The sequence below is a fragment of the Marmota monax genome, unplaced genomic scaffold, assembly GCF_021218885.2.
Source record: "Marmota monax isolate L192 unplaced genomic scaffold, Marmota_monax_Labrador192_F-V1.1 WCK01_AAM20220418_F8-fsc00132, whole genome shotgun sequence".
Lineage (NCBI taxonomy): Eukaryota > Metazoa > Chordata > Mammalia > Rodentia > Sciuridae > Marmota > Marmota monax.
The window spans coordinates 7,046,705-7,073,161 of NW_026695199.1; the positions used below are offsets into that span (position 1 = coordinate 7,046,705).

The 26,457-nt window shown below is 36.6% G+C and overlaps 1 protein-coding gene across 6 annotated transcripts in view; it reads left to right on the forward strand.

Annotated features, from left to right (window-relative positions):
• Slc4a4 (solute carrier family 4 member 4) overlaps positions 1 to 26,457 on the forward strand; it is a 406,144-nt gene that overhangs the window by 294,154 nt on the left and 85,533 nt on the right. For all 6 annotated transcript variants that reach the window (XM_058574042.1, XM_046428692.2, XM_058574038.1 and 3 more), the window contains exons 9-13: positions 5,509 to 5,596; positions 7,983 to 8,137; positions 8,768 to 8,881; positions 11,450 to 11,624; positions 25,827 to 25,960. In XM_058574042.1, coding sequence (XP_058430025.1) covers positions 5,509 to 5,596; positions 7,983 to 8,137; positions 8,768 to 8,881; positions 11,450 to 11,624; positions 25,827 to 25,960 — 666 coding nt within the window. The remainder of the gene's footprint in view (positions 1 to 5,508; positions 5,597 to 7,982; positions 8,138 to 8,767; positions 8,882 to 11,449; positions 11,625 to 25,826; positions 25,961 to 26,457) is intronic.

Sequence of the window (26,457 nt, forward strand, 5' to 3'; positions counted from 1 at the left end):
CTCAGTTTTGAATTCCTTAAAGACACTTCAAATAGGAATAATACACAGGCAGTCATTGGACAAATAATATGGACAAATAACAGGGGAAAGGAGATGATCAGTTTATTCGATTACTGGGATTATTGTGATTTGTTTTCTGTAACTTAGCTTTTTGCTTTAAAACATTCCAGCAGAGCTTTGCAGTTCTATCTGAGCAATCATCTGGCAAACTGCTGACTCAGACCATGGCTGAAGTCCAGATTGGTGCCCCAATGGCTTTATTTATGTCTCTTTGGACTAACTTTACTGGGACTTGAAAGAAAAAAAAAAAACACATGCCAAGAAGTGTTAAAGAAAACTGCTCTTCCCTTTGTATTTTTATTACTATTTTCTTTAGAAGCTACAAATAAAAAAAAGTTAAAAGGCTTTTTATTTAACAGTAATATGCGTGCATTGAGTAGCAAATCATGACAATTTTTGTATCCCTCTTATCATCTGCTCCTGTCTGGCTCATTCTTTTTTTCTTTTGTACTGGAGGGAGGAAGTATTAGTCTAGAAGTGAAATACAGCATCATTTGAAATAACAAGAGAAGCCAAGCAATTCAAGGGAATGTAATTCAATAATATCATAAAACTATTTCAGGGCAATAATCTGAATAATATATCCTTGCATGTTAATATTTTCCAGGAAACTGTTTTATCCATTTGCTATCCTCCAAACCAATGCAAGCTCTAATCACTGAGTGGGGAGTCTCATTAGCTTTTTTGGATGTGAGTAATGTGAGGCCATTTACAATGGCTTCATCCTGTGAAATCCAATCAAGGAAATCCCACAAGAAATGTGGCAGTCATTGTGGAGGACTGTGTCTGCATTCCATGATGTGCTTTAATGTGAATGTGCTGTTCTATCGCAGGAAGACTTGAAAGACCTGTTTTGGTGCATGTGTTTTTTGTGGTCATTTTTTTTAAAGGTGGAGGAAAATTATACAATTATTATTATTACTACTATTCCTTATAATCTTACTACTATGCACCTTTACAGAAGTATGGCCCTAGCAACTCCCCTTCCTTGTGTAGAATTCACAAGTTTCTCTACTTACTCTGTGACTTATTTTATAGGCACTTTGCTGTCATCTTTTATCTGTTCACAGAGGCAACCTCTCACTCATATTTATGAGTTATATATGGAATAAATGTTGTTATGACCATTTTATATTTAAGGGGTGCAGGCAAAGGGAAGATCCACTGTCAGCACTAGAAACAGAACTCTGGCCAAATTTTAGAGTCTAGGTATCCCTAGAGATACCTAGAGTGGGATAGAATAGAAAGTTTTAGGAACCTCCCATGAAAAATGATAAGCCTTAGGTCAATTTATCCTTTTTTAAAAATATATTTTTTAGTTATAATGGACATAGTATCTTTATTTTGTCTATTTATTTTTATGTGGTATCGAGAATTGAACCCAGTACCTCACGTGTATGAGGCAGGTGCTCTGCCACAGAGCCACAACCCCAGCCCTAACTTATCTTTTTCTGATCTCTGCGCATTTAGGGTAAATGGTTATTCAGTAAGCTTTTAGTTCTCTAAAATGTTAGAAGGTTTGCCCTTTTAGCATGGCTATATTAATATATATGTGTATTATAAATAATTACTTGCCTAAGAGAAAGAGTTTGTTCTTAGTGTTTAAAACTGTTTATACAAAAACTATTAGAGGGGCTGGGGTAGAAGTCTTGCTAATTCAGTTCTGTCTTGTCCGTCGGTCGAATTGCTAGCTTCTGAACTGCACATAATGTGGTTGGTTATGGTGGGTTTATGGTCCTCATGAATCTATTGTGGAAGCTACAGTTTAGCCACATTTTCCAAAGTTTCTAAATATGAATAATGTGTTATTTGATTTTGAGAGAAGGGAGTAAAGGATTGGTACATGCTGAGTTTATTCTGGAAATAGCTGTGCTGTATCAGGAGGGGGATGTACATCCTTTCTGAAAAGATTAAGTGATTTAGGAAAGCTGGCTCCTTTTCTGATATTATGCTCTGTTTCTGCCTATAATTATTTTGTGAATGTGAGTATAGGCCATTGGTTCCAGACATGGATCATCTGGTACTTCTTTTTGTTGTGCAGAATGCTAGAGGCATCCTCCCCAGGCATAATTAGTTACTTGAAAAAGCTCACAAAAGTAGAAAAGAGCCTCATGAACATTCTTAAGACAACTAGACACCATTAAGCATTCTAACTCTGACTTGTTGCTAGTGATGAGTGCATAAAAGAAACTCAGTGACATAAATTAATTTCTTTTCTCTGAGCTGTCAACATGGACTGTGTCCTTCCAGCCACACAAATGTGATGTTTGCTCTAATTTGTTAATAAAGAAAAAAGCTTCTGGTTAAAAATAACATCTGTCCATTGACAAAAAACAGTTTGGATCATGAAAAGAGTTTTCAGTACATTATAAAAGCTGAGCTTGGCAGGATGTACTTCAATCATAAAAGTTGTAACAGCTTTTGCTTCTTTGAGGGTTAAAGGGGGAGAGGACATGTTTCAGGCAGAGGGAACATTGACTGGCTGGGTTGCTCTGAGTTAGTTCCCTCAGAACTCTTGGCTTCGTGTCCATAATACAGTCTAGATTAAAGGCTGCTTAAGGGTCCCTATTCCTACAAATTAAATTATTCACTTGACATGATGTTCCCTACTGCTTTTGCATGCTCAGATTCCCTCTGTATATCACTTTTTAAAAATTAATTTTGTATATTTTAATTTGTTATACATGACAGTAGAATGTATTTTGACGCAGTGTACACAAGTGGAGCACAACTTCTTCCTCTGGCTGAATCCCTCTCTATATCATTTTAGGAGGGTGCATTTACTGAATTGTTCCTGACTGGAGTTAGGTAAACAATGTTGCCATATTGTTTCTGTTTGGCACTTGATGATAGTTCATTAGTGAAGAAATATCTTTTTTTAAAAACAAAATTATAATTACCTAGGAATAATACCTTTATATGTAGGTCATGCTATAGTATCCATCATAGACACTGTTGATCTACTGTTTCCATTCATTCTTTGATATATTTTGTGGAGACCAAAGAGTAAAATTGTATGGAAAATATATGTTTCTCATCTCCTGGGTTTTTATACAGAGGCTTCATGACTATTAGTTCAGAGAGTAGTCACCCATCCTTGGCCAAAGTTTATGTTTATGTTTGAGGACTATTAGTGACTAAGTGTTTTTTCTCACTAACAAGACAGTAGTTTTTTTTTTTTTCCATCTAGTCAACCTGATAATTAACTTGTGTCAGTTGATACAGATTGATAGGATAATGTGTATTTGTAAGCTTCACTCCTTATGGGTGTGGTAGGAAGGGCCATAGAGTGGTTCTGGAAAGGTTTTGGGCATTATGCTTTCCTGAAAAGTTAATATTTAGATACACTGAGATAATAAAAAATGGCAGGCAAAATAAATCCATTATTTAAAAAAATGTCCTAAGTAAAGGACCCAACAAGGTAGTTTTCTCTTGTGACACTGCACCTGCCCATTTTACCTAACACACTATTGTCTTACTTGACAGCTGGCCATTTGTAGATAGGCAAATTGAATTGGAAAAATGTAACCAGTACTAGCATTTCTCAGTGGTATTTGTATTTTGTTTTACTGGCAAAATTTTTTTTTCAAGTGTTGCATTCAAACCAGGGATTAGTCCCTTTAGAAAGCAACACTTTACTGCCATCGAGTAGCACTTTATAATGCTGTATATGGTGGTACATAATTATGAAGTGGTCAGCGTCAAAGGAAGAAAAATTCTAGCATCAATTGAACTTCAGGGTTAGAGGTCTAAAGTTAAGTCCTGACAGTGGCTTCTTTCATGCCAAACAGACTTTCAAGCTGCTGATTGCTTTGCTTTTTCATTCACTGTGATCAGACTTGAAAGTGAGTGTTCCACTCCACTGCAGAACTGGTTTTCAAGCAAATAAGTACTGAATGGTTTTATTGTTATTCTAGTATAAAATCTGGGTATTCAAACTTTCAGATTACCACCCCCTTTTTTTACACTCTTAATTCCTGTTTTTTTCCCCCTATCTCCTTTGAATTGACTTTTATAATGAAATAAAGTAATTATATATCCAGGGGCATTTTGGAAGAAGCCCTAACATTTTATAGAGTACTTGCTGTTGATCCTTTTTTATTTAAAGGGAGGTATAGAAGTATATTAGTAATAAATAGAATTTGGCAAAGTAATGTACAGAGCCATCCCTGGTACCTTAAAATCTTGCCTTTCTTGTCCCAAGCTAAGCATCCACAAGTTCTTTCCCAGGAGCAACCTGTGGAAGTTATTGTGGATAGTTTTTGTGTTTCACAACTCTCGTATGCCAATAGGGTTGGTGGTAATAACATAATTATGTGGTAAAAAGAATAGGATGCAAGAAGAGCTATATGTACACTTTATTTTGCTTTGCTTTTGTTTAATTTTTTTTTGTTTTTTGATGCTGGGAATTGAACCCAGAGAATCATGCATGCTGAGTATGTCTTCTCCCTCTGAACTACATCCCTTGCCCCAGACATTTACTAAGCACAGACCTTGGGCTCATGTATCACCTCCTTCAGCCCCAGTTTCCTTGCCATCACACAGGAATAGAATACCTGTCCTTTTAGCAAGGGTTGCATGGAAATTAACAGAAAGTGATGAATGTGAAATCCTGCTTTGCAGGACTTTAAAAGCTGTCTAACCACATAATGCCATCATTTTGATTGTCCTCATTATCGCCCTGTTAGGTAAGACATGATCAATATCAAGGCTAAGATTTATCTAGTATTACCTTTTGTGGTTTTTTTTCCTTATTTATTTATCAGGTTCCCTCCTCCCCAGTGGAGACATACATCTTTGTCCTTGTTATCAGTGAGGGATTCCTTCCAATATGAAAAATGGGAATGAGCTCATTACTACATGTTTCAGGACCTATTTTCTCTGAAGCAGTGCTTTGTACAGTATCAAGAAAACAAGTTAGAAAGAAAATGGGAACACCCATAAAAATTAAGTCTGTGAATGATAATTTATTTTGAATTTCCCTCATATTTCATTTTATTTTACATTGACTGTCAGCATATGGCTTACTTATAGAAATTTGGTTTTGGTTTTTGGAAAAGTCAGAGAAGTCCAAAGGTGTACTAAGTCTGTCTAGTTATTGGACTTAATGGATTTGCTTCAAAGATTCTAAAAGACAGTAGAGATGGAAAAAGAGCAAAACTTAAAACAGAAACATTGACTGTCTCGTAAAGAATATAAATTGAACCTTTCCTGCTCAGAGAAAAAGCTTCTCAAGTTTTCATGGTAAACTTTTCTTTGCCTTCAAATAAACTGAACAGTGATTTGTGTTTCACATAGTGTGAAAGAGTATTTTCCATATCACCAAGTCTAGTCCTTCGTTTAAAGATCTAACCCTTTCGTAAATATGAACTAAGATAAACATTTCTTAGTCTCATGTATATTGATGAAATGTGTGTAACAGCATGTGCTTCTTTCCTTTTCCTTTAGGTTCTTGTTCATTCTCTTAGGTCCTAAGGGCAAAGCCAAGTCCTACCATGAGATTGGCAGAGCCATTGCCACCCTGATGTCTGATGAGGTAGGGAATTGGGAAGATAGGTTTCTTTGAATGACCTACTTGTGTTGTTTTCATACTGTGACTCATCTGTGACAATTTATTCAGTTTGAATTATGGGGTTACTAAGATCTTCATAGCATGAAGTACAATCATTTGTGGTAAATGCACTGATATTCCCTATGCATTAGTTTTCAAAAAAGCAAATCATGTACTTTGTTTTTGTACTGGATTATAAACTATGTTGGAATAAAATATTTTCCTTTCTTTTTAAAAACATTTTCAATTCTTTTTTAAAAATTTTTTAATAGACCCATAATTGTGCCTCTGTATGAGTTATACTGTGATATTTCAATACAATTCTATACAATTTGGAATGTCTGAGGCACAGTAGGGTAACCATAGCTAATAACAATTAATTGTGTATTTCAAAACAGTTAGTAAAGAGGATTTTGAATGTTCCCAAGAGGAATAAAAGATAAATGTCTGAGGTGATAAATATGCAGTTCCCCTGATCTGATTATTACATATTTTCAACTTTGTCTCAACTTTAGCTCTTAAAGTATTTAATATGTTAATTCTGGGAATTTAACTATTCATATTCTATATTTTTCCAAAATTATGTGTTTTATAAAATAATCTGTAATAAAATGGATAATGCATTTTTCTTAGGTATCAGAAGGTACATGTTTTATGGTTTTCTTATTTTGTGGAAGGCAAGTTGCACATCTGAAATACATTAGCAACTGCTACTGTAGAGTATCTAGTACTTTTCGGTTATGGTTTCATTACTCTCACAACAGCTTGAATGTTGCTACATGCATTTTAGATATGACAAAACCAAACCAGACTTGTGGTAAAAGAAACACTGTTAGAATATAAGATCAGTAATTTCTGCTTCTGTGTGGTGATTGCTCAGGTGATTTCTATTGGGTCTGAGAGCATTGAAGTATAGCAATGCTGGTTCTTTTTCTCCCCCTATTAAGGGGATGTATATTTCCCTCCTCACAATGAGTTAATTTATTTTTGTGTGTTTATAGTTTCTTTTTTAAGTTATTCATTTGGAGATGTGTCAATTAGGAATGCTTTAGGCTGCAAGTGATGGGCTTATAGTAGTTTAAACAATCTGCAGATTATTTTCTTATATAAAAAAGTTAGGAGGTAGATAGTAGCTGGGGTTCGTTTAGCTTAACTGTTTGCTAATTGATAGCTGCACACTTACTTCATGGTCTTAAGATGGCATTTTTTTCCCTCCTATCAAAATTGTAACTCTACAGTGTCTGCCTGCACTCAGCTTATCACCTCACTACATTTAAAGTAGGAAACAGTGATGGGGGTAATGTGAGCTGCATCTGCCCCTTTTTGCAGGCTTACCCAAACAGCCTCATTCTCATGTCTCATTGGTTGGAACTGTTGCTCTCTATCTGCAGGGTTGGCTGGAAAGGTGACTCTCTGACTCTCCAGCCACAGTGATGGAGATGGCAAAAGAAAATGAGATTGAGGGTAGCAGTGTCTGCATTTTTATTGCCCTCCTCTCTACCCCACAACCCAAAGACCATTAAATGCTATTTGATTGACAACTTTAGAAAATTCTTTATCAGGAGAAGTGATTTAGCAGAAATCTTTAAGAATAGGGAAGGTGATTGAACAGGGTGACCATCTTCTTTTCTTGAGACTAAAGAATTTGACCCAGTTCAGGTTCAAGCATGAAAATCTTGGTTATGTGTGAAGAACTTTCAGATCATCAGTTTGGTTAGAAGAATGGAATGGTTGACAAAAAGGCTTGTGTACCTTCTGGAAATCCTTTCTTTGGAAATTCATATAAAAGGCATGAATCTTTTGAATCCTTGGTGATTTAGATATTACCTTGCCAAAAAATGGACTTGTTTAAATACATTGACTTTGTGTTCTGACAGTATAACTAAGTTTTCTTTTTAAAATGGGTCACATTATTTTTGTGCTTGACAACTGCAGTGTTTGATTCTCAACCTGATCTTTACATTCACTTTAAATTTCTCCTTGAATTATCAGCAGTTGTTTGTCCCAGTAGTTTTTATTTCAGGGAATGACTTTTCAGTATATTTCTCCGAACTATTTTCATCTGGCTTCCATAGCAACTGTATCAGTAACAGTACTTTACCAAGGGGAGCTGAAAGGCATGTAATTTTACAGTATTGATAAAAAAAGAAACACTTAAAAATAGCCATTTACTCAGGCTTCTACATATATTCTTTAAGGTTATAATCTGAAAAACTTAAATATTTTGGAAATGGCTGAATAATACAAAATAGGAGAGCATGGTTATAGTAATATCATGGTGAATTTTGGATAGCATTCTTCAGGCTAGATATGGTGTGAAGCATGTAGAAAGCTCTATTGTTGGATGAACACATCTCTTACCATTCTTTAGGTGTTCCATGACATTGCTTACAAAGCAAAAGATAGGCAGGACCTGATTGCTGGCATTGATGAGTTCCTAGATGAAGTCATTGTCCTTCCACCTGGAGAATGGGACCCAGCGATCAGGATAGAACCTCCTAAGAGTCTTCCATCATCTGACAAAAGGTAAACTCTTAGGCAGTTGGAAATTTTAAGGTGCTAGAATACACCTGAGAAGGAGGTTATGTTTAGACAAGGAAGTGGGGTCAAGCTACTGCCTTAATATTTTTAGGTCCTCATGGACATATTGCTTCCAAGGGATTAATTATGTGCCTTTGTTCTTATTTCCTTGATGCTGTAAAATACATGTTAAATGTTTTGATGTTCTTTAGTGATTACAAATTAGCTCAGATCACAGTATTGGAATGCATCAGAGGCATTCTTTGGGGATGTTGTTTTGGGATCTCCCTGTACATGTAGAAAGATCAGTTTACTCAAGTCTTTTGCAGATTTAAGAGGTTAAGAAATGGGTGAGGTAGTTGAAGAGAAACCATTTGTTGGAAATCTAATATTTCCTAGGTGAATTTCCCTCTTATAAGATATACAATTAATTCAGCTTTTCATTTCATCTAATCATTTGTCTTGGCTCTGACTGCAACATGTCAATAATTATTTGTTAGGATAGCAGAAAGAAAGAATGTTCTTTCTTCTCAAACTTCATCTTTCCATTGGCCAATGTATGCCATAGTGAGTGCTTCATTTTAGAAGCAAATGGATAAATACTAATGTTCACTTGGGCTCTGTTTTCTTGCTTAGAAAGAATATGTACTCAGGTGGAGAGAATGTCCAGATGAACGGAGACACCCCCCATGATGGAGGACATGGAGGAGGAGGGCATGGGGATTGTGAAGAACTGCAGCGAACTGGACGGTAACTGACGGATCCTTTTGCCATTCACCATAAGGTTTTCTTTAGATCTAAATTTCCCTTCATCTTTCTAAATTTACTTTCAGTATTTTATTCACTGGTTTGTTCATTTGTTCAGCCAACAAATATTTATAGTGCACCTATTAGTCATAGGCACTGGGGATATAACAGTGAATTAAAATCCCTGTCCTTGTGGGTCTTACTTTGTGGATATGGGAGACAAGTAAGAAAATAAATAAACGTGGTGATATTTTTATGATGAAAAATGAAGCAGAAGTAGGGACTATTGTCCTGAGAAACAGTATTGTGATTTTAGACAGGCTGGTCAGAGAAGGCCTTACAGAGAATGGCAACATTTGAGGAAAGTGCAGAAGGAGGTGGGGGACAGATCATGAAGGGAAGATGTGGGGTGGGAGCGAACTGCCCACAGAGTGCTTGCTGGAATGGCATTGGGGTACTATGGCAAATGAAGGGACAGATGGGATGTCAGAGGGTCCAACTGATGACTGGTAAGTATGGGTAGCAGGAAGACGAACTGGTGATGTGTTAGCCTTTCTTGGGTGGCTCTCAGGACTCCATCTCTTCCCTGCACATTTACTCAAAAGTGAGGAACATAGAAATGAATAATTCACAGGTCACTCCTCTACCTCCTTAGCCTGAAGCTGGGAGTTCAGGTTTTCCAGATTGCTCCATCTGATTAGTTTTTATGATAATTCTTCCTCTTCCACTATTATATTCTCCATTTCATTTTGGGGTGAGTAAAAATTTAAGTAAGATAGTTTTTTTCCTGCCTCTTAAAAAAAAAGACAAAACACTGTAGGATTTTAATAAATAAAATAAATACTGTAGGATTTTAATTTTTAAAAAAGTATGTCATTTTGGTTTGCAGTTGAATCTTGGTGAAGTTATTTCCTTTTCCTGGTGATCCACTTGGATTTCTCGCCCAAATTAAAAGAAAAATTCCACCCTCCACACAAAATCCTCCCTCTTGAGCTCCCTGTTTTTTCTAAATACAGTCATGCATCACTTAATGATGGGGATGAGATCTGAGAATTGCATCCTTGGGCATTTTGTTGTTTTGCAAACATCATGGTGTGTACTTCCACAAACCCACATGGTATAGGTCAATCATGTGACACTTCTGATGAACTCATGAGGCAAGGTAAACTATTTTTTTAATCAGTAGAAGGTATTCACTCTAAAATAATGATAATAAGGATAGTGTACCAAATACATAAACTAATAATACAGGTATTGATTACCATTATCAAGTTTTACATACTATATGTATTTGACAGCACAGTAGGTTTGTTTACATTGGCATCACCACCGACACATGAGTGATATGTTGTACTGGCCCATCATACATGTGGTCCATCATTAACCAAAACATTATTATGTGGTACATGATTGCAGTTCTTAACAAACCATTTTCATTAGGAATATCATTTTGGTTTTTCTACTCACATCCCAGGTAGTAGTTCTGGAATTTAGTTTTTTAAATTTCATCAGACTGTGATTTTATTCTTCCCCCTTTCATCTTTCCTAAATGCACTGTGTACCTGCAGTGTTCCTGGTGCCATGCACAGCCCTGTGAATACCAAGGAAACAGCAGTGGGGCAGTGAGTGCAGTGCAGGTCCAGCAGGCACCTAGAGAGGTAGATAATCCTGATAAAGTGTGAGAGCTAAGAGTGGGAATCTGGGTGATGAAATCGGAGCACCATTGAGCATTGGAAGTGGAGAGTTTTTCTAGGCAGAAGCAACAGCATGCATGTTTATGGCTGATGATTGAGGTCTGGCTGGGAGGGAAGTAGACTGATCCATGGGTCCATTAGCTGACCTGCTGATGTGTGTCGGGTCTCAGTTTGTGCCTTCTCCTGTCACCTACCTGCTGGCCTTCCCCACTTAGTTCTTTCAGATCCTTACCCCAAAGTCACTTCTCAGAAGAATCTTCTGGCTAGCCTATTTTAAAGTTTCAAATACCTTTTTTTTCCCAGTAATACATAACCCTCTTTCCCATTTAATGTTTTCTTTGATTTTTAGCACTAAGCATTTTATTTATTTATCTTGTTTATTAGCTTTTTTTTTTTTTGTCTCCTCAAAGTAGCCCCATAAGAGCAGGGCTCTGGGGCCTGTGTTGTTCACTGTTGTATCCCCAGCAACCAGAAGAGTGCCATAGTGTAGGAATATCACAGGTGCTCAATAAACATTTGTGGGGTGAAAGAATGAATGAATGTGGGAAGGATGCTCTCGCAAGATTGTAAAGGGCCTTTTATGATCCCACATATCTGGATGGTTTCCTTTGGGCAACAAAAGATTTTATTTATGTACACAGTTCATTCTTACATACAGAACCACTGGCTGATCTTTAGGAAATGTGGCATCTAATTTAGTAACTGAAAGAGGTAGATAGTTTTCTGGTCTCATCCTAAGTGGTTAAATAGTATCATGTGATTGATTCAAGTGTTTAAATAACCAATTCTGCATGGTTTTGTGAATTGTATTTTAATGAATTTGGTGGTCATTTATTTGTTTCTTACTTGGTCACATGTTTGCTTTCTCCCTGCCCAGGTTCTGTGGTGGATTAATTAAGGACATAAAGAGAAAAGCACCATTTTTTGCCAGTGATTTTTATGATGCTTTAAATATTCAGGCTCTTTCAGCAATTCTCTTCATCTATCTGGCGACTGTAACTAATGCTATCACTTTTGGAGGACTGCTTGGGGATGCCACTGACAACATGCAGGTGGGTACGGTTTTGGGGAGGACACAAATAGTACAGCCAGATTGTCTTCCTCACCCCTACAGCTCAGTTAGAAGCAGATGGCCTTTCAGTTACTCAGCGTGATTTTCTTTCTTTTGCTGGATGCTGCATTTTAGTTTGCTTCTGGCTTGCTGCTGTATTTCCAGCATGTTAGTAATTACAAAAATAGCTCGATGAAATCTGGCTTGAGTCACAAGTGGGGAAAAAAAGGAGAGGAAATGAGGATCTACAATTCTATTTGGGCAAATGCATATCAGCTGCCTTACATTTGCGCAGTGCACAAGGTTTAGATCCACTCCATTGAATGTATGGACCATATTCTGTTAAACTTGATCATCACACTCTTTGGGAATGCATGATTACCTTCCTCTTTACCTGTGCTCTTACATGAGCAAATAATAATCAAACAATTGAGAGATTTGCTCAAAGTTGGATTTGCAACTAGTAGAATTCAGAACTTTTTTTTTTTAATTTTTTATTGTTGGCTGTTCAAAACATTACATAGTTCTTGATATATCATATTTCACACTTTGATTCAAGTGGGTTATGAGCTCCCATTTTTACCCCATATACAGATTGCAGAATCACATCAGTTACACATCCATTGATTTACATATTGCCATACTAGTGTCTGTTGTATTCTGCTGCCTTTCCTATCCTCTACTATCCCCCCTCCCCTCCCCTCCCCTCCCGTCTTCTCTCTCTGCCCCCTCTACTGACATTCATTTGTCAGAATTCAGAACTTTAATGGATGCAAGTTGATAGCTGTTTCTTCCATACCTGAACCTGTCTCTCATTAAGCCATAATGATTCTGGTGTGGCTTGTTTTGTACCATTAATTGCAACCATAATTTTTTTGCTTATTTTGAAAGTGGCGTTTGCCTTCCTTTTGCATCAATAATAGCTACAGAAAGAGATGTTTTTGATTCCCCTAATCAATTGGAATAATACGTAAAAAACTACTTTTATTTGATCCAGTCATTAAAACAAATAGGCATTGTGTTAGGATGAATACAGGGGAGTGAATAAGTTTGATAGTCCCATGAAAAGAATCCAATTCAAGCCTTTTCTACATTCTGTTCTTACTTACTTGGGTTTAAGCAATGTGACATTTGTAAGTGCTGCCAGCCAGCTTTTTTTTTAAATGTAATTAATTCCAAAAAATTACTTTTGTCCCACTTCACTTTTCTTGCCTAGGTACATTTATGTTCTAGATTTCTTTTGAATACAAAAATAAGATGGAGGGCTGGGATTGTGGCTCAGCAGTAGAACGCTCGCCTAGCATGCGTGAGGCCCTGGGTTCGATCCTCAATACCACATAAAAATAAATAAACAAAATAAAGGTATTGTGTCTAACCAAAAATAAATAAATATTAAAAAAATAAGATGGAAACTATAACATGTATATTGTCCCGAGTAAAAAGGGAGAAATGACTTTAAACATTGTTTATTTCAAGTGCCCATACCTTATAGCCCTTATCTGTCTGTAGAGCATATTGCCCCAAAACATGGAGGCTTGACATAACCATTTTAAACTTCTTCTCATGGCTCAGGCAGTTGATGCTTAGCTGAGTGGTCCTCTATACTTTGCAGTCAGATGGCATCAGAGGCTGAAGTCCCTTAAAATGACTTTTTGCTCACATTCCGGTGCCTGGCTTGGGCTGTCTGGAACAGCTGGAGTCTGAGGACTCTCCACATGACTTTTCCACATGGCTAGCTTGGGGACTGTGATGACTCCTAAGAATTCATGCTCCACTGGAAAGGGGAACTTGCTGTTCATCTTTACTTATTTCCATGTAAATGTGTACCTATATCATTTTCTGATTTTTCAGAGAACCTGAAAAATTAAAACTCTTAGTGAAATCTCGTGACACTTAAATATTGGCAGCCAATTAACATTTAAAAAATAACATTGTGCTGGCCAAAGAACTTGTATAACTGTGTTACCCATGAGAGACCTACAGCACAGATTTTAGAGACTGAACTTGTGGACCACAGAGATGAAATACATGAAGACTCTTCCCCATCTGCTCCTGTACTTTCTCTTCATTCATAAGACAAGAGTGAATAAATTAAATTATGAGAGTGATGTCAGAAATAGAGTTTTTATAAACTTTGATCTGTATCCAAATTGGGCAGTGATTCTTCATCTAGATGATAACATAATGTTCATTAAACAGATCATTCAAGAAAACAAGTGTAGAAGAAAGCACTGGGTAAGCATGCTGAGGCCAGCATGAAGAAGATAACACAGGTAGCCACATATTAAAAGAGTAATGCTAGTTTTGAGGGCGGTAAGAACAAAACCATTTTCTGTCCATCAGAAAGTACAGAGACCTTCTTGTGCAGTTAATTTTTAAACATTTGTTTTGACATTTTTCTCATTGAGGTGGGGGACTTTGTGGCACTTCCCATGTGTGAGCATATTGCCTTTCTGAACTGAATCGCAATTTGCAGCCTCATAAGACTTAGCTTTAGAATGCAGCATCTGAGACTAGGGGCAGGGTATATTGAAATCTGTTTTGATCCCTCCTATATTAATCGATTTCTATCTGAGTGTGTCCTTGGGAAAGTAGAGGACTCTGTTGTGTAACACATGTAGGTAACATAGGATTACCACCTCCCCTACCATGATATAACACCTGGACAAGGCCTTACTTGTGAAATTAGCTATTTTCTAGAAAGTGAGGATTTCAGCGGAAATGAATGGTTTAGTACATCAGAATGTTAAGTAGTACATCAGAATAGCCCTTTGCTGGATATTATTACTCTTGGGAATTGACAATTCAAAGTAATGCAAATACAAGAGGTTGTTTTTAAAAAAAAATAATTAATTTTTGTTAGTTGTAGATAGACAGAATGCCTTCATTTTATTTATTTTTATGTGGTGCTAAGGATCAAACCCAGTGCCTCACATATGCTATGCAAGCACTGAGCTACAGCCCTAGCCCCATGAAGTTATTTTCCAGACAAAATTTGATAATTTTATTAATAGATTCTGTAAACTCCATGCATAATTTTGTTGAAACTGTAAACACATTGTTTTAAAAGTTTCTGTGATTGAAAATACTGAAGTAACATTCTTTTTTCTTTTCTCTCAAGTCTGAAGTCTTATTCCGTTAAGAACTGTATTGGTCAAGTCCTTCTCTCAGACTACAACTTGGTACTTCTGAGAAGTCCAAGAGGTGGCAGAAACACTGAAAAAGAAGGGTAGAAAAAAGAATGATTATTAATCTACATTTATTGAATTGAAATTCAACAAATAGTTTTATATATTTTAAAGACTAGGGAGTAAGGTGGTTTAATATGTTGAAGAGTATCTCAGGTACTGAAAGGGTATGTACTTTAACATACAAAAATTTTGAGACCCTTGCAGTAGAAGACTTCTTGACTTAGCAAGAAGGACAAGAGAATATTTTAAGGATTTAATTAAAAGATCCAGGTCATTTAACAGGTCTATGGAAGAGTTTGTTTCATTCCTTTGCACATATTTATGGAGTGTCTACTATGGGTCAGAGACTATTTTAAGTGCTGGGATACAAATAGGTGAGCAAAATAGATAAGAATCCCATGCTGGTGGTATTTGCAGTCGAGGGTGTTGATGAATGAAATCTTTTTCAGTGCCTAGTAGTGGTGTGTAGTGGGTTTATTTAGGGGGTGAAGTCCCCTGGATTCATGAGACTCTAGACCAAGACTAAGCAGAAAAGCATTGGTAAAGCCTGAGATAATCTGCAGTTATATCACATGCATTCATAAATGTGGCAGTGGGTTATTCTCAAAAGCACAGGCAGTTCCAGTGAGTCAACTGAGAACAGTGTCCTTGCCTTTAAGGCAGACAGCTCTGAAATGGTTCACATAGGGCCCTTATTGTCAGGCTACAAATAGACACGGGTGCTGGGTGGAAGCATGTTGTGAAAACACAGATGAGTCACTGCACGACTGTTGTCTAAGCAAACTCTTCTGCCAGCTTCTGTTCAGGAGGTCTTGCCTGCTTGAAGACAGGATTTCACATCTAAGCTTTTATTTCAGAGCTAATGATGCACACACACATATACAAAATTAGATTATATATATATGTATATGTATATATGTGTGTATGTAATATATCATTGGAAGCAGATGATCTTAAAAGCTATGTAGACCATTTCCTCTGTAACTATGTTCAAAATAAGAACAGTTGAGGCTACGATGGCTCCAAGTATAATTAAATCCTATTGCCAACATAAATGACTGCATGAATTCCCCAACTTTGGCATATATATTTTGCCCATCAAGCAGTTATGATAGGACTTTGGGGCTTACAGAGTGGGTATTCACAGATTTCTTGTTAAGTGTGGGCAATTATAGCTTAACTTGGGCTTCTGGAAGCGACTGAACCACTTTGCCAAGAGTAGACCTTACACTCATCTAGGATACAACCTGGGTTTGTGACTGATTCCTGTTCTTTGAGCTTAGCAACAAAGACCTGGAACATATGCTTTCTGAAGTCCAAGAACAATGCAATACTCTTATTACCCTTTTCATTCAATCTCACCAAAAATAATTTTCTGCTGTCCTTGCCATATTGCCAAGTAATCCAAAACTTTTCAACCTCATTGTTTTAAAATTATGTCCCTTCCACAACCAAAGTCTCTATCACCTGCATGCCTACTCTTTACATTGTATCTGTAATCTTGGTTGCCACACAAGCATACTGCTCTATTCATTTAAGTACTTCAGATTAAATTGTTAAATGTCAATGTATAAATAGGTTCCATCAGAATCTGTTATAGTTATAGATTTTCACTCACAGTACTATCTGGATGGATCCTTGCTATCAAACTAAATCAACAAATATTTATGGATTGCTTGGTTTATGGGCCACATATTGGCACAAAAAATTCTTTTTGATATTTTGTGTCAAGTCTTGTGTTACCTAAAAATTATTCTCCTAAGCTTTATAGAATACATGAAAGTACTTTAATTTAAATCTACATTTGATTGTGAATGACTAAGCATAGTCTAGAGTGAAGACTGACTGAAGAATGTAATTTTAATTTTTTTTCCGGGAGTAAATATAATCCTATTTTCACAAACCTTTTAGCCAAAGAATTCAGTAAGATTTTTAGAATTCTGTGAATTTTGTGATATTTATGGAGCCTAACAGAGCACATTTTAAGGGAACTTGTCTCATAATAAGGAACATTTATAGCTGGCATCTCCAAATTTGAAGCTTTATTTTAACATACTGCTGTGCCGAGAATTTTTAATCAATCTGCTGAAGTTGGAAATGTATCATTTCTTGTGCACATATTCCTCGAGAAGATAGACACTTCTTTACAAAGACTATCACGTGCAATTCATAAGAGCAAGATGAAAGCAAATTGGTAATTGCTTTACTATATTGAGAACCATATAGTAATTTCCATTTACCTGACTATGGCACTTTGGCACCCAGAATGCATTTCCTTCTTGACACATCAATCTGTTCTAGGAACATATTCTAATTTCAAAAAGTTAAGTAAAGTAGTCTGTTGGGATGATACAATTTAGTTATTTCCATAAGCAAAAATGAATAAGCCTATTTAATGACGGAGGAAGGAATCACTATTGCTTAGTTACCGCTAAGTTTTATTGGCTGTGGTTCTACCAGGGAGAAACTTGAAATAATGTGCTTTACATGTACAAGTTCTGAATTTAACTTCTTGATTAAAGTAATTTGTATTTGGTTGTTTACTGCATTTGAAAGACCTTTGTCAAATCTGTTTTCTTGATGATCAGAAAATGATAGTGATTTGGGGGATGTAGGGAGTCCCAAATGATGCTAAATTTGAAAATTATTTTGTTTAGCTTGCAGTTATTTAGGATATAATTATACATTGTAGAAAATTTAAACAGTACAGAAAAATTACATAGAAGATAATTTTGTCCTTAAACACATCACCCAGAAATAGTCATTAACATTTTCATGACATTTTTCATACATTTTACAATGTATGTGTACACAGATCAGTATATAAAATTTAATATAAATGAGATCATACACATATTGTTTCATAACAGTAGTATTTCATGGATATCTTCTACTTCAACACAGTCTTTAATGTGATTTTTAATGACTTTATTCATGTATATGATACATGTGCTTTAATTTATTTAGTAAATCTCCTATTATTGGACTTTCAGTTTTTTCTAATTTTCTCTTTTATAAGCAATACTATGGTGATTAACTATATTTTTGTTCTTTATAATTACCTTCTCAGGGTAAGTAAGTAGCAAAATATGCTTATCTTAGTTTTTGCTATTTCTTTCAAATTACACTCCACGAAAATTATACTTCTTCCAGTAATGGATAGAGTACCCAAAATTCCATACCCTTGCCAAATAGAATTTTGGCCTATGTTTTCATTTTGCCATACTGGATTGAAAAGGATGGCTCATTCTTATTCAATTAAGTTTTCTTTAATTTTTTAGTGAAGGGGAATATCTTTCCACACTTTTACTGACTACACTTCTTTATACTGTGTCCTTGGTATATTTTCCTTTTGGGTCATTTAGGTTTCTTATTGACATGTAAGAACTCTGATATTTTCCTTTTGCTTTTTGGAAGTATTACAAAACATATTTTTCCTAGAGCTACCATATGTCTTTTAACCTTATTTATGATTTCTTTTGCTGAACAGACTTTAATTTTTGCGTAGTCAAATCTTTATTTTTTGTTTCTTCATGATATATTTAAAGAGCCTTTTCCTATCCCAAGATTAGAAAAATATTTACCCACATATTTCAGTTCTTTTATGTTTTCACTTAAATTTTTTATCCATCTGGAATTGATTTTTGTGTAATGTTATACTGGCATTTGATGTTTCAGATACATGTTCACATCTCTTCAAATAAAAACTGTAAGGCCTCCGTGTCTTTCCCATCCATTTGATTTGACTGGGAGTTGAAGCTTTGGTAAAGTTTTTGGCTCATGCTTTTCTTCAAGCAGAGAGATATTTGTCTTTCAAGTCTTCCCTTTTTTTTTTTTTTTTTTTTTTTTTCAATTCCTGCTGGCAGTATAAACAGAATTTCTGCTTATGACACGACAAAGCATGTTAGAGTAGATGGCTCTGTCTGGCTTGGCGGCTTGATCTGTCAGGACAGAAATCACGGATTTATAGGTTGTAATTACATAGGAAAATTGAAGATGAGGGCTGTGTATTCAATCTTCTCCCCCAGTGTGGATGGATGGTCTGTATAACTGATTGTTGATGCTGTTTTGGAGGAGGAGAGGAGGTTGTTTGAATACACAGGAGAATCACCTGAGGAACTCTGAAAAAATTCTGAGTCTCCAGGCTTCATCTTCAGAGACCCTGATTTAATTGTTCAAGGTGGAGTAAAGAATTAGTGTTAAAAAAAACTTACAAATAAACAGACAAACAAGCAAACAAGCAAATAAAAGACCCAGGCTTCCCAGATGACTTAAATTTGATTTAGATACTTGCATCATTTCTCCCTCTTGACCACAGGGGTTGGCTTATGCTAGGAACCTAGTGTCAAAACTCATGCAGGTGATTGAGATCTGACTGCCTGTTCCCAATGGCATTGGGCTGCCTTATTTGTTTAGTTATTTCTGGCTAAACTTTGGATTCAAAGGTTCATCTAGAGAAATTAAATTTTATTATTCAACATGCTGCACAGTTATGATATAAATCATCAGAAACATGAGCTAAAATTTCTCCTTTGATAGCCAGTAACGTATAAGCAAAAAACATTTCTGCTATGGTTTAGATATGAGGTGTCCCCCAAGAGCTTATGTGTGAGACAATGAAAAGAAGTTTAGAGGTGAAATGATTGGGTCCTGAGAGCCTTAATCTAATCAGTGCATTAATCTCCTAAAAGGGATTAACTGGGTGGTAACTGTAGGCAGGTAGGGTGTGGCTGGAGGAGGTGGATCATTTGGGACATGCCTTTGGGGTATATATTTTGTCCCTGGCTAGTGGAGCTCCCTCTCTCTACTTCCTGTGTCCTGTCCTGAGCTGCTTCCCTCTGACACACCCTTCTGTCATGATATTTTGCCTTACCTTGGGCTCAGAGCAATGGAGCCAGTTGTCTATGGATGAGACCTCTGAAACCATGTGCCCTAAAATAAACTTTTACTCCTCTAAAATTTTTCTTGGCAGGTCTTTTGGTCACAGTGGTGAAAATGTTAGTGAATGCTTTATCATTGAATGCCATTGTAATATTTTATTTTTCCAAACTTGATTGCATTGCAAATTGTCAAAAGAAATTTAAAATCTTTTGTTTTCTTGGACAACTTCACCACTTTCTTCTTAGGTTTTACTCCCCACCCTTCTGTTATTACTACCCAGCCTCCCTAAACAAGGTTGCAAATATTAACCCAAATAATAAGGGCCTTAATAAAAAGGGACACAAAACAACAAGTCATTCTTCAGTGTAATATAAAGATACTAAATTGCAGTAAAGTCGATGTTGACAGCATACATTTTCCAATTTTAATGTTTTATTCTCTTGATTGTGGTTGTTTTGAATCAGCCATGGTAGGAAATGGTGCCCTTTGCAACCATTATCATAAGTAGCCCGAAGATGTGGAATGCTGGTATTACAAATTATGGTTGGATTTCATTGTTTTTAGAATCTTGCTCCTAGGGTCTGATTTTCTTTTATGCTTGATTTTATTATTTTGGGATTTGTCCTAATTTGGGGGGGGGCTATTTTGAAAACCAGGGGCCATTCTTTCTTTAATTTCATACCCTCATGAAAGTAGAAAAGTATTTTCACAAATTGGTTTGGATGTGGGTTTGGATTTTACTTCTGTAAAATAAACTATTTTGTTTATTACCATCAATTTTAATGAAAGGAGCAACTGGCGATGGCCACGGAGTTGCCCTTGCTCCCCATGGCCTCTATTGATTTGGAAATTGCTCTGGAAAATCTTGCAGATCTAGAAGCTATCCCCCACTTCTCTCCGAGAACTGATTTTCATCTTTTCTATTTATGCCACTCCTTTTAACTTTCTCTCCATCTTCTTCCTCTCTTGAAGAAAACAAATACTAGAGATTGGCTGGGGAAAAGATTATACGAAGCAACAAAGGAAAGGAAACCAGAATTATATTGTGTCTCAGCTTTGTGTTAGGTTTTTTTCTGAGTGCTTTATACCTCATTGTATCATTTAATCTAAGTAATTATCCTGTGAGGGAGCCATCAATGTACAAAGAGAGAATTTGAATTTAGAGAGGTAACTGGTATAAGATTTAAACTCAGGCATCTATTACTGTAAGGCATGCTCTTTTTGCTGAGCAACCTAGAGAGTTCTTGAAGATCATCTAGTCCAGCTTCTTCATCTTGTGTCTAAATAAGTATGTTATGCATGTGGTTATTATTGTTCAAAAAGGGTTTCATCTATCAGAGATCATGCTGAGCATTTTATATGCATTATCTGATCAAGTGCACCCTAACCTTTTCAGGGAGATTAAGAATCTTCCTTAAAAGTCATTGATCAAAGAAATGGTACAGTTTGGATGTCAGATAAAGGAATGTTTGATTCCGGAGTCCATTGCTCTACTACCTCTTCTCTTTTTTGTTGTTGTCTTACCTGGAGAAACTAAAATTGATAGAAGTGAACTGAAAGTCCTAAGTCCTAAGCTCTCTGGGGGCAAAAGAGTCTAGACTCCTGTCTGCCAGCTGTTTGCTGCTCCCACTGTTCCACAGTTGGAATCATCTGATCAGAATTGGAATAAAGTGAAAGCCCAAGTAGAGTGGCCTGGAGCATTAGTGGCTCCTGATTCTGCCACACCTCAGAGCTCAGCTGGCTGCATTGTTGTGAAATGCTAGGGAGTGTGCTCCTCAGAGAAATCAGGTATCCAAGTGTCTGTGACTTAATAGCTATTAAAAAAACCACACATCCACACAGTATTTCCCCTTTTATATCTGTGAATATTTAATATAATAAATCAGAAAAGAGGCTTCTGATAGTTCACCTTATAAATTGTTTTAAGCTCTAGATATAATTATTCATTGTATGAGATTATTTTAAAAATTTCTGTATCATGAAGAGGAACATGTCAAGATGTGGTGAAAATAGTTACTTTCTTAGAAATGCAGGAAGCGTCGTGAAGTTTAAGCAAGTTTCCAGTGCAATGTGTATAATAAATCACCTGTTTCAAAATCGTGAGCCACAGAATGGAAACTGTAGTGCTAACCAAAGGATCAAGTACTGAAATAAAAATAATCTGCCTTTGAACAGTCACATGGCTTCCATAAATCAAAGCCATATTCTGGAAGAAATTGGTTGCTATCTTTAATAAATGACCAATGACGGCTGTTGACCTTTGACAGGTGGACCTAGTATCATTTGGGCTCATCTTCTCTGGTTCCTTTAGCATTTACTGAGTGCCTACAGAGCACATGGCAGGTGGTGGATAGCCTGTTGGAAGAAGGAGAACCATGAAAGACACACCAGAAGACCCTGTTCCTGCCATTGCAGAGACTAATAGTTCTGCCAAGCGGAGAATCCTAAACTCATACACCTCCTTTTTTTCTTTTATATTCTCCCTTACACCCAGCCAGAGCCATGTTTTAATTCTACAATAATGATGAGAAACAGGCATTCCGTTGTGCCTGATAAAGAATAAAGAGGTGTACCTTTGCCTGTCACATGTATCTAGAATGTGGCTTGTCTTCCCATGGAGCATTCAAGTTCTAAAACTTTTATGTAAATTTCAAGAAAAAAAAAAAGATAAAGACTTGAAACACCCACCATCAAGGGGTGAAAAATTGTATGTCTAAGAAAATTATAGCTTGGCACACCTTTAATCCTTGCCAAGGATTAGGTTAGTTGGGCAGGTATGTATGCCAAAGAGTTCTTGTGCCACATTTATGTTCATATCATTTAACCCTCCTGAACCTCAGTCTCTAAACACTGGAGAAATCAAGACAAATCCTATTTTGGGGGCATCTTGGTTCTGTTAGCATTGCTTGACATTCTGATTCTGTTCCTATGAGGAAGAATGAGCTGGATTGTCTGTAAATACTGAGATGACACCTTTAGTCATGCTTTGGAACTCACGTTCATGTCAGTAGGGTGTCTAAAAAGAGACTCCTGCCAGACTTCAAACCTAGACTTTTCCATCAATGAGGGCTCTCTGGATTATTTCAGAGTGATGTTACTTGCCATAGGACAAGTCAGTTTCACTGACTTTTTTACTCCCTCCCATCCTAACTCTGGTTGGTTATCTAGTGCTACCCTAGTGCTATTCGAATGCATTGTCATCTGTTTTCTGAATCAAACTCTAAAAGAGGAGGGTTTGCTATTGCTAATATCACTCTAAGGAGAATGTTGCTGGCTCTGAAGCAGTATAAAAACATTTTGAGTAATAACTGTAGCAAGGGTCTCCTAGGATAGCTTTTAAGTGGGGATGGAACTTAGTGTGCTTAAGTTCTATAAGTTGATTTTCAACACCCAATTTCTTCATAATCATTTCCTGTGTATTATAGTTTCTCTAAAGATGATAAGTGAATGAAAAGTTGTTGGAAGACTTTGGAAACAGTGGAAAGAGGTGGTCTGGTGAGGCTGACAGCAGGATAGGCTAACTAGGGAGTTGGGGACCTAGAAAATGAATGAGGGTCACTCAGATTTTCCAGAAATCCACTTTACTCCAGTCTGGGGATATTTAGATTAAGAGCATGTTTATGTAACATAAATTAACTTCTGGAAGCAGGTAATTTATTGTTTAATTGAAGAGGGACCTATTCCCATAATAGTTTCCTTTCACACACAAATTTACAGATATCACATAATTTTTCTCCGTTGTGTAAATTAGTCTAACGTTGGCTATATTGTGCCTTTTAAAGCTGCATAACTTTGTTCATTTGAAAAATGTTTTGTTTGATAAATTTTAGTTTTCAGATTTATAGCTTTTTGTGTGAATGAATGGTCCTTGTCATCTTTTTACATTTAAACACCATTCCTTGGTAAAATATTATTGTAAGTTTACAGATAGACCTTTCCTACAAATACACATGTGCTATTCTAACTGATGTTTAAACAATGAAAAATAAACAGGTCAGTTTGTCATCATTGAAAGCTTTGGTCCTCAGTGACATGATTAAGAAAGTTAGGGCCATTTTGTAAATTTCTGGTGCTTGATGAGGTGTTTCTTTGTTCTTGTTATGTTAAAGGAAAATGGCAGATTATTTTCCATAGATATACCTACAAGGAGATATGACCACACAAATTTAGCTATTCATATCCCTACACACTTGTTTCCTTGAGAGATAAAGTTAATTGAAGCGTGTATATAAATTTAGATTGGACAGTGATTATATAACATTTTTTTGAAATTGGTGTTATAGATATTTCAGGATGGAGTATAAATCATTTTTTAAAATCTCCTTTGCTATCCACTTCATTTCAAAAGCTTTTCTGAAATAGTTGGGTAGGGAAAGGGAACATGGGAGGAATAGACGAACTCTAGATAGGGCAGAGGGGTGGAAGGGCAAGGGTGGGAGCATAGGATTAGAAATGATGGTGGAATGTGATGGTCATTATTATCCCAAAGTACATGTATGAAGACACGAATTGGTATGAATATACTTTGTATACAAACAGAAAGAAAAAATTATTGTTTTGCTAAAAGGAGAGACAGGAATAAACACATTTGCAGTGTTGCATGTAAAATGTTGGTAAAGAAGTAACTGCAGGACATTGGAGATTGCCCCTCCTTTTTAATGTTTTTTACTAGTGCATTATAGTTATATGTAATAGTGGCTTTCATTTTGACATATCCATTAGTGCATATAATACAGTTTGCTCCATTAAAAAAAAAAGTAAAACTACTTTTTTTTAAATGGAGCAAACTGTATTTTTTTTTATTGTTGGTTGTTCAAAACATTACATAGTTCTTGATATATCATCTTTCACACTTTGCTTCAAGTGGGTTATGAACTCCCATTTTTAGCCCATAGACAGATTGCAGAATCACATCAATTACACATCCATTGATTTACATATTGCCATACTAGTGACTGTCCTGTTCTGCTACCTTTCCTATCCTCTACTATCCCCCCTCCCCTCCCCTCCCCACCCCTCTTCTCTCTCTACCCCCTCTACTGACCTTCATTTCTCCCCCTTGTATTATTTTTCCCTTTCCCCTCATTTCCTCTTGTATGTTCTTTTGTATAACCCTGAGGGTCTCCTTCCATTTCCATGCAATTTCCCTTTTCTCTCCCTTTCCCTCCCACCTCTCATCTCTGTTTAATGTTAATCTTCTTCTCATGCTCTTCGTCCCTACTCTGTTCTTAGTTACTCTCCTTATATCAAAGAAGACATTTGGCATTTGTTTTTTAGGGATTGGCTAGCTTCACTTAGCATAATCTGCTCTAATGCCATCCATTTCCCTACAAATTCTATGATTTTGTCATTTTTTAATGCAGAGTAATACTCCATTGTGTATAAATGCCACATTTTTTTAATCCATTCGTCTATTGAAGGGCATCTGGGTTGGTTCCACAGTCTTGCTATTGTGAATTGAGCTGCTATGAACATCCACGTAGCAGTGTCCCTGTAGCATGCTCTTTTTAGGTCTTTAGGGAATAGACCGAGAAGGGGAATAGCTGGGTCAAATGGTGGCTCCATTCCCAGCTTTCCAAGAAATCTCCATACTGCTTTCCAAATTGGCTGCACCAATTTGCAGTCCCACCAGCAATGTACAAGTGTACCCTTTTCCCCACATCCTCGCCAGCACTTGTTTAGCAAACTGTATTATAAAACTGTATTATATATTGTGTATAAAATACAGCTGCTTTAAAGTGCCTACTCTGTGCAAGGTGAAATCAGGCTAAAACATTGAAAAAAGTACCAAGTGATTTGTACCCATTTCATGGGTTTATAAAATGTCATTTATTGACAGAATCATCAATTTATTTTTAAGTAAGGATGAGAGCTACCTTTTATGCTTTATATACCAGTCATTACAGTCATTATAGTTCTTTGGAGCAATCCAGCCCTTGAACAAGAATGACTAACTGTATGAGATGAAATACATGGTAGCAGCATTTATGTCAGTAAGTCTTTCTTCATTCTTGGTCTGTTTGCTAGAGACCTAATAATAATATATTCAAGTAGCTTCATTTTCCTGCTAACATCACAAGTGGAAGAAAAATAGATTTGTTTATTTAACACCTGTATTTTCTTTCTTTCAGGGTGTGTTGGAGAGTTTCCTGGGCACTGCTGTCTCTGGAGCGGTCTTTTGTCTCTTTGCGGGTCAACCACTCACTATTTTAAGCAGCACGGGACCCGTCTTAGTTTTTGAGAGGCTTCTATTTAATTTCAGCAAGTATGTATATATACACCTAATTATAAATTACAATGGTTGGATCATAGAACATTCATAGTCCAGATAAAGCACAGAATAGCAGTTAGATAGATCCAAGAATCAGGCTGAATACTGGAATGATAAGGTTCAGAACCGGAAAGGGCCTTACAATTACATAGCCCAGCCCTTATTTTACATTTGGTTCAACTCACTCCTATCTGTTGTTTTCTGCTTTCTCCTTTCCCAGTCATTCTTACTGTCCTGCTTTGTGCCCTAGGGTCCCTCACCTATGGACTAGACCCCAGGTTCATTTGCCTTCAGGCTTCCTGCTGGGTTTGGCTATTCGGAGCATCAGCAGGACAGGAAGAGAGAGAGAGGTCCCAGTATGTCTGCTTGGCCCCACTTCTGCTTTAGCACAGCAGTCTGGCAGTGGCTTATCCCCTAAGACTTTAGCCTGTGTCAGGTGGATCCTCTGACCTGGCTGTAGCCCTTACCAGGCTCTGCTGACTCCATTCCTT